The following is an 8,086-nucleotide window of genomic DNA, read 5'->3' as shown; positions in this document are numbered from 1 at the left end:
TACTACCAAGCCCGGCTAATTTTTTGTATCTTTAGTAGAGACGGGGTTTCACCGTGTTAGCCAGGATGGTCTCGATCTCCTGACCTCGTGATCCGCCTGCCTCGGCCTCCCAAAGTGCTAGGATTACAGGCGTGAGCCACCGCGCCCGGCCTTTGCTTGCTTTTTAAAATTATACAACTACGCATGGTATTTGTAAATGCACACAGAAGGTGTCTGGAAGGGCCCACTAGGACTCCACCTGCAGTTGATTCCCTGTTGAAGTGAAGGTGGGTCAGGACGGTTGGGAGCTGCCTTCACTTTTCCCTTTATAAACTTGTAGGTTGTTTGCGTTGTACTTATATGGGAAGCCTTAATAACACTTTGTTTCCGATTAAAACAAAAGTCAGCAGTCTGCCAGGGGACAGCCTTTAGGCAGTACAGGCACTGCCCACCAGGCAGGGAGGGGGTGGCCCACAAGGGTGGGTTTGAGGCTTCCTGTCCCTGGTGCCCACCTCCATCCGCTTCCTGAGCCTCAAACCAAGCCCTACCCATGGCCCTCCTAGGTCGCTGACCCCGCCCTACAAGCGACAGGATGGAAAACCACGGAGTGGGGGCAGGGCGATCAGGCAGGAGGCCTGATGAACTCGACTTCTGAGGACTCAGAGGAACACCTCTAGCCCAAGGCCACCCAGGGGGTTGGGGGCTGAACCAGGGAAGGAAACATCCTGTCCCCAGCCCTTCTCACTAACCCAGGCCAGTGACCCAAATCAAACGCCCAGAAGTGAAAGGGTGCTTCGGCCCTGCTCCTGGACGGCATCTGGACGTGGAGCTGCCCGTCCGGCCTGCCATGTCTCTGGGCCCAGGCTCGCTCCAGCAGGATTTGCTTCAGGCCTGGCTTCCCTTCTTGAGCCTCAAGAACGACAGCAACCATCTCAATAATAGTAATAACAAGGATGAGAAACAGAACGGCTCACTCTGTGCCAGGCACTTTGCAAACACACCTCATTGACTCCTTAAGGTGGCCTATGAGTTGGGTATTGAGGTTAACCCACTTTCCAGAGGGAGAAACTGAGGTTCAGAGAACACGCAGGTGGCAGGGCTGTTTCCACCAGGCCTGCCTGTTTAATAACCGCAGACGTGTTCTACACGGAAGCCTTGGGCCTGTGAGAGCTGGGCCAGGCCACACCAGGACGTTCCTGCATGGTGGCTGTGGCCAGTCCTCGTGGGCCTCCCCCGCAGCCGTTCCCCCACGGTCTGGGAGAGCTGGCCTCTGCTCTGACCCTTCCTGCCCCAGGGGTAGGAGAGGCCCGTGTACCCCCCTGCTTCCTGACCCTTAGCAAACTTCTTTGAGCTGTTAGGATTTTTCCCTTCCATGATATTCTGGAAAGAGCCCTAAGAGCCCCCCTCACCTGCCCCAGCTCCCAATTCAAAGAAACCAAGATCAAAGGCCAGAGAGAGAACAGAACTTGCCCAAGACTCCGCAGCGGGTCCTGGGCAGAGCCAGGCTACGAGCCAGACCTGAGGACTCTGGCCTGTCTCCCTCTGGGCTTTTGGCTAGGGGAGGGGCTTCTGGAGAGGCGAGGCCTGTGAGAGTGGCAGGCAGGTGGGGGCCTGCACACAGGGCCTGCTCCATAGCCTAGGACCTGGGCTTCCGGCCAGAGGGTCTGGAACAAGGAAGTACTGCCTCTTCCCCCACAGAGGCTGGAGAGGGCAGACGGGCCTAGATGAGCCTAGACGCTAGGGCCCACCAGTCCGCCAAAGCCAGATGCTCCTGTCCTCACCTGGATGTGTGAGGTTTTTCGTTTCATTTTTTCCTTACAAGATGAAGGTGTGTGAACTGTGAGCTGAGCTCTGGGCCTAGCCCCATGGCCCTTCTAAGGAAAAGGCCCCTTAGGACGCCTCCGGGCTGTGAGGCTTACCTGGCTTCTTCTCTGGGTTTGGAGGAAGTAGCGTAGGTCCCTAGCCAGTCTGCAGAGGGGCAAAGGAACCAGGGTATGAACAGGAAGGACAACAGAGGCCCAAAGTGTGGCTGCAGACCCACGTGATCCTGGGGGCTGTGGGGAGGCTCCTGCCCTGGGCTCACCTCAAGGCAGCTGCAGGAACCGCTGTGGCAAAAGCAGAGTCTTCCGTTTCCTGGTCAAGACAGCTTTCAGCAGACCCCGAGCCAGCCACCAGACCTGTCAAGGATCATCTCCGTCTGCCTGGAGGAAGTGACTGACGCATCACTCCTGCCAGGTCACCACCCCTAGAAAGACACAGGATCTGGGCCAACCCCGCAGTAAATACCCCACCCAAGGGCAGAGCCACGTTAGAGGAGCCTGTGTGTCCTGGGCCCAAGGGCTGCGTCAGCCTCTTCCCAGGGGATGGCAGCCTCCCAGGAGTGAGTGGAATTCAAATCCCATCAGAACCAGCGGACCCTGGACCTTGGACACTCAGGAAGAGGCAGGGAGTAGGGAGACAACCTATGTGGCAGGGGCTTCCTGCCATCTGTCACCACGAAGGAAGGGCAGGGCCAGCCGAGGCAGACGAACCCCACGAAAAATGCTGGCTCCCCATGTCAAGTGCCTGCTATATCATAAGCCACAGGGACAGTCCACTGTCTGAATCTGTGAGGTGGGGACTATTTTAACCTTTTACAGATGACAAAACAGGCCCAGAGAGGGGCACTAATCTGCCAGGACCCCAACAGCAGAAAGTGGGGCCAGAAAGAAGTCAGGCCTTGACTCCAGGGGCCCCCCCGCCAGCCCGGAAACCCCCTCCACTTCCGCCTACCAGGCTCCATCCCTCCCTTACCTCTGCCTGACACCTGTTCAGAGCCCCTCGCTCTGTGCTGTGGCTCCAGTGCCAGCCTGCTCCCTGCTTCGCCAGCTCAGGGCTCTCCTCTCCCCTCCCATTCCTGCAGAAACTTCTGGGTCCATCTGGCACTGGGCAGGGGGAGGCAGGGCACAAAAGCAGTGCTGTGAACCAAGCACCAGGTCTCAGGCCCCTCTGTGAAAGCCAAGGAGGGAGAGTGTGCCGGGTCACCCAGAGCCCCCGGGACTACTGGCTACATAATTTCTGGGATCCAGTGCAAAATGAAAATGCAAGTCCTCTTGCAAAAAAAAAAAAAAAAAAAAAAAGAAAAACCTAAGAATTTCAAGTTGGCAACAGCAGAGCATTAGCAGAGGGCCCTGACCCCTGGAACTGGCAGCTAGAACCCCAGGGCTGAATACCAGCTGACAGCCCGAGGCCCTGGCCCAGTCCTCTGAGTCTTCCAGTCCCCAGATGAAGCAGTGATGCCTGGGAGGGGTGATGCCTGGGGGCTCTCTCCAGCCCAAGGGTGCAGGGCTGAGGTCCTCGGGCTCAGCTCTTAGACCTGGTATTGCACCCTGGCCCAGCCGCTCCACAGTCATCCGGCTTCAGCTGAGTGGCCTCAGCTCATCTGTAAATCCGGCTAGCACCGGCCCTCCTCTGAGGATGGCAAGGTTCTGCTGGTGGGTCTTTTCTCCTCACTTTATTTTATTTATTTATTTATTTAATTTTTTGAGACGGAGTCTCGCTCTGTCGCCCAGGCTGGAGTACAGTGGCCAGATCTCAGCTCACTGCAAGCTCCGCCTCCCGGGTTCCCGCCATTCTCCTGCCTCAGCCTCCTGAGTAGCTGGGACTACAGGCGCCCGCCACCTCGCCCGGCTATATTTTTGTATCTTTTAGTAGAGACAGGGTTTCACCGTGTTAGCCAGGATGGTCTCGATCTCCTGACCTCGTGATCTGCCCGTCTCGGCCTCCCAAAGTGCTGGGATTACAGGCTTGAGCCACCGCGCCCGGCCCTTCTCCTCACTTTATAGGTGAGGAAAATAAGGCCTGAGCCAGGCTAGACTCCCTCACAGCACCCACCCAGGGCTGCCCTCTGCCTTCCTGCTTTGCAGGGAGACTAAACCCACTTTCTTTCTTTTCTTTTTTTTTGAGATGGAGTCTCACTCTGTCGCTCAGGCTGGAGTGCGGTGGCTCACAGCAACCTTCGCCTCCCGGGTTCAAGCGATTCTCCTGCCTCAGCCTCCCGAGTCGCTGGGATTACAGGCACCCGCCACCACATCCTGCTAATTTTTCGTATTTTTAGTAGAGACAGGATTTCACCATGTTGGCCACGCTGGTGTCAAACTTCTGATCTCAAGTGATCTATGATCTGCCCACCTCGGCCTCCCAAAGTGCTAGGATTACAGGCGTGAGCCACTGTGCCTGGCCCACTTGTTTTTTTTTTTGGTAGAGACTAGTTTTGTCATGTTGCCCAGGCTGGTCTCAAATTCCTGGTCTCAAGCAATACTCCCGCCTTAGCCCCTACTGTGCCAGGCCCAACCCCAGATTTAACAGCTAATTTAACTTCCCATTTGACCTAGAACCAGGGAAGCAGTATGGGTGGAGGACTTTCCCTCCCACTCAGAGTCCTTCCTCCTGGCCCTGGCTCTTTTCTCACTGGGTACAGAACGGGGTTCCCAAAGAAGTCTCTGGCTTGGGGTCAGTTTCCTGGGCCAGAGCAGTGAAGGAACCAGCCCCCAGGAGCAGCCCTGACCTACTGGGGAAGGGGTTGGGCTGGGGCCACCAGCAACAGGTTGCTGGAGAAGAAACTGAAGCCCAGCCAATGTGGGCCCGGGTAGGGGCCTCAGGGATTCCAGTCAACAGCTTCTGGGACAGCTGGGCTCGGTGGATCACTGCTGCAATCCCAGCACTTTGGGAGGCCGAGGCGGGTGGATCACCTGAGGTCAGGAGTTTGAGACCGGCCTGGCCAACATGATGAAACCCCATCTCTACTAAAAATACAAAAAATGAGCTGGGCGTGGTGGCGGGCACCTGTAATACCAGCTACTTGGGAAGCTGAGGCAGGAGAATTGCTTGAACCCGGGAGGTGGAGGTTGCAGTGAGCCCAGATTGCGCCACAGCACTCCAGCCTGGGCGACAAGAGCAAAACTCCGTCTCAAAAAAAAAAGCTTCTGAGATTGTGACAGGGAAAGAAGCTCTCGTCGCCACATTAGACACATGACCACGCTAGAGACAGTGTCCAGAAAACACACGTTTACCCGTACGTTCCTGATACGGCCCCGGCAGTCACAACTCCAAGGCCCCTTCACCCAACGAACCCCAGGCTCCTGGCTGCCCCAACCAGGGCGGCCGGCCTGAGAAGTGTGGCACCAAAAGGTAGTAGGGGTGGCTGGGGAGGAAGGACCAGGACTGGCACAAGGTCATGATGCTGGTGAGTAGGGGGCCATCAGCCCGAGGGACAAAGGCCACTTGACAGACCTGGAGGTGGGGTGAGCCCCCAAATGCCATGAATTACTCAGGGAGTAGAGGTGGAGACAGGGCTCCTCATTCCACTCCCCTTCAAGTCATGAGGCCTGAGATGGCTCCAAGTGTCGCCAGAGTGGGGCACTCCACCCAGCACGTGGCAGGAGGCAGGATCCATAAATTAAATGTTTTTGTGGAGTGTGATGGCCTGGGATGGGACATCCCAGAGGCTTCCCAACAGCATGGCGGCTGGCAGGGCAACGGAGGCTACTCAGTCCTCCAGGACGGATGGGCGAACACGATGGGCCTCTTCTTGGCCCAGCGGGAGAAGACTGCCTTCTCAGTGATGAAGCGGTGGGCGCTTCGGGGCGCCTGCTCGTGTGCCAGGTACATCTGACATTCATCCAGTCGGCCCTTCTCGAAGTAGTGGTAAGGCACTGAGGGGTGGCTCTTCTCCCTGTGGGGTGGGGAACAGGGCTGGTGTGGGACAGAACTCACTCACCTCCTGCCACACCCTGCTGCCTACCTTGACCACCCCTTGCCAGGCCCGTGGGCTCATGGAGACCCATGCCTGATCCCTGGGAAGGCCAAGACACATAGGGGAGTAGCAAATCCCAAAGGCCAGGTCTCAAGTCCTGGCTCTGCCTCTTGCTAGCTGGATGACTCTGGGCCAGAGATGGACCCTTTGAGCCTCAATATCCCATGTGTAAAATGCAGATGGTCACATCCACCTTCTAGAACGAGCGCGTAGATCAAGAGATGGAGACTGCAAGCACCCTGCTAGTGGTGCTGGGCTCCTGGTGAGGGACGAGCCCCTCATTCCCATGTCACAGAGCCACCAGCCCTGCACGCCCACCTCCCCATCAGCATCACAGGGGCCAGCCGTGTGGCCAGGGCTATGGCTGGGGCACAGGGACACCTGTCACCTGGGTGACCTGTTCTGAACTCGTTAGTTTCTGTGATATTGAAATATAATAATATAGGCCAGGTGTGGTGGCTCACACCTGTAATCCCTGATCCCTGGGGAGGCCAAGGTGGGTGGATCACCTGAGGTCAGCAGTTCGAGATCAGCCTGGCCAACATGATGAAATCCCGTTTCTACTAAAAATACAAAAAATTAGCTGGGCGTGGTAGCACGTGCCTGTAATCCCAGCTACTCAGGAGGCTGAGGCAGGAGAATCACTTGAACCTGGGAGGCAGAGGTTGCAGTGAGCCGAGATTGCGCTACTGCACTCCAGCCCCAGCCTGGGCAACAAGAGCAAAACTCCGTCTCAAAAAAAAAAAAAAAAAGAAAGAAAGAAAGAAAAGAAATATAATAATATAACGATGGTACAAAATCATACCATAAACATATCTGAACTTGATGTCATGCTGGTATATAATATCAAATAGTATATAATATCAAAAATCATATGTAATATCAAAAGCTAAAACATATAAAATATATCACATATATATGTGTGTGTGTGTGTATATATCTATTTAGGCCCTATATATATAGGCCCTGACTGTGGTGAGCACTTTTGTGAATTATTCCTCCCCTAAATGTTTCAACAACCTTCCAAGGAAGATGTGGTTCTTTTCTCTATTTTCCACATAAGGAAACAGAGGGTCTGCAGGGTGGCATGACTGGCCTGTGACCAGCCTGTGGCCACAACGAGCAGCACCGGGGTTGTTGGTAAGGCAGCCTGTTTGACGCTGAGCTCTTTCCCAAGGCCCAGAGCCCAAGGGGTATCTGTGCTATGGTCACCTACCATGAAACCCACACACTCTGTGCCCCCACAGCTCCCAAATCCTCTGGCTTAAGGCCTAGGAGGGCTCACAGTGCTCCCCGTGTCCCCGCGTGCCCGGCCCGGCCGGTCTGACCTGCAGTAGCTGTCGCTGACCATCCCATAGACCACGATCTCCTCACACAGCTCCAGCGCGAGGATCATGGTGAACCAGCCGGTGCTGAGGAAGGAGCCCGACTGCCTCCTGGGGGTGGGTGGGGGGGACAGGGGGACGTTATCAACATGGGGCCACGTGGTGGCTCCAGGCCCCAGTGGCACTTGGTATTTTCCCAGTCCAGGGCTACGCACCTCAGCCTCTTGTGGGGGACCCTGGGGGAGGCTGGGGAGGGGGCAGAGCCAGCCCAAGGCCAGCAGTGGGTGACAGGCAGAACGGCACACAAACCCAGGCCTGATCACCTCCTCAGCACCCAGCGGGACTTGGGCCCAGTTACACTTTGCAGGGTTTGAGCAAACCCCTGGATGATGGGTGTAGGGGCTCTGGCCATGTCCTCTCCTTATCTAAGGGACCAGGCCTGGGGAGACAGCAGGAAGCAGCAGGGCACCGAGGTTTGAAGTTGGGCGGGGTTGTCTAGAGTCCAAGGATCTTCCACTTGAACCCTGGCTCTGCTATGGGCATCACATTTTGCTCGTGAACCTCTCTGAGCCTCATGACCGGTCTGTGAAGTGGAGATAATTCTAGGGGTTATAGGGAGGGAACACTGTCAGCTCAGACCCTGCCCCATGTCCCCATGCTCCACTTGGAGTCAGGGGCTAGGTGGTGGCCCCAGCCTCAGCTCTCTGGAGGCAGCAGCCCTGGGTACCCTCCCAGCCAAGGGCCACCGCCCTCGACCTCTACAGGGCAGGTATGAACTGGTTCATTCATTCAAACTGGGCCCCACTCAGGCCCTGTGCTGGCCCTGAACCTGCCTCATCTGGTGCTAACATTCCCAAGGGAAGGAGACAAATAGATAAACAAGTAGCTAGGAGACAAATCTATAAGCAAGATGATGGCAGAGGGTGACACCTGCTGCCAAGACAAGGAAACAAAGGAATGGATAAAGAATGCCAGGGCTGGCCGGGCG

General features: G+C 56.2%; 2 protein-coding genes across 4 annotated transcripts in view; both read right to left on the bottom strand.

Annotated features, from left to right (window-relative positions):
- The window catches only part of ST6GALNAC6 (ST6 (alpha-N-acetyl-neuraminyl-2,3-beta-galactosyl-1,3)-N-acetylgalactosaminide alpha-2,6-sialyltransferase 6), a 21,497-nt gene extending 19,295 nt beyond the window's left edge, over nt 1-2,202 (bottom strand). Inside the window, exon 1 of the mRNA XM_011988214.1 lies at nt 2,063-2,202. The gene's annotated coding sequence lies outside the window, so the exon portion shown is untranslated. The remainder of the gene's footprint in view (nt 1-2,062) is intronic.
- A 2,808-nt stretch (nt 2,203-5,010) lies between these two features.
- ST6GALNAC4 (ST6 (alpha-N-acetyl-neuraminyl-2,3-beta-galactosyl-1,3)-N-acetylgalactosaminide alpha-2,6-sialyltransferase 4) overlaps nt 5,011-8,086 on the bottom strand; it is a 13,818-nt gene continuing 10,742 nt past the window's right edge. For 2 of the 3 annotated variants that reach the window (XM_011988156.1, XM_011988148.1), the window contains 2 exons: nt 7,102-7,209; nt 5,011-5,692 (listed from right to left, as the gene is read on the bottom strand). In XM_011988156.1, the coding sequence (XP_011843546.1) occupies nt 5,503-5,692; nt 7,102-7,209 (298 nt within the window). In that variant the 3' untranslated portion in view covers nt 5,011-5,502. The remainder of the gene's footprint in view (nt 5,693-7,101; nt 7,210-8,086) is intronic. The other variant, XM_011988138.1, reaches the window with a different exon arrangement.

Source organism: Mandrillus leucophaeus, unplaced genomic scaffold, assembly GCF_000951045.1.
Source record: "Mandrillus leucophaeus isolate KB7577 unplaced genomic scaffold, Mleu.le_1.0 Scaffold109, whole genome shotgun sequence".
Taxonomy (NCBI): domain Eukaryota; kingdom Metazoa; phylum Chordata; class Mammalia; order Primates; family Cercopithecidae; genus Mandrillus; species Mandrillus leucophaeus.
The sequence above is the reverse complement of the archived record's forward strand: the minus strand, read 5'-3'. Positions and strand labels throughout refer to the sequence as shown.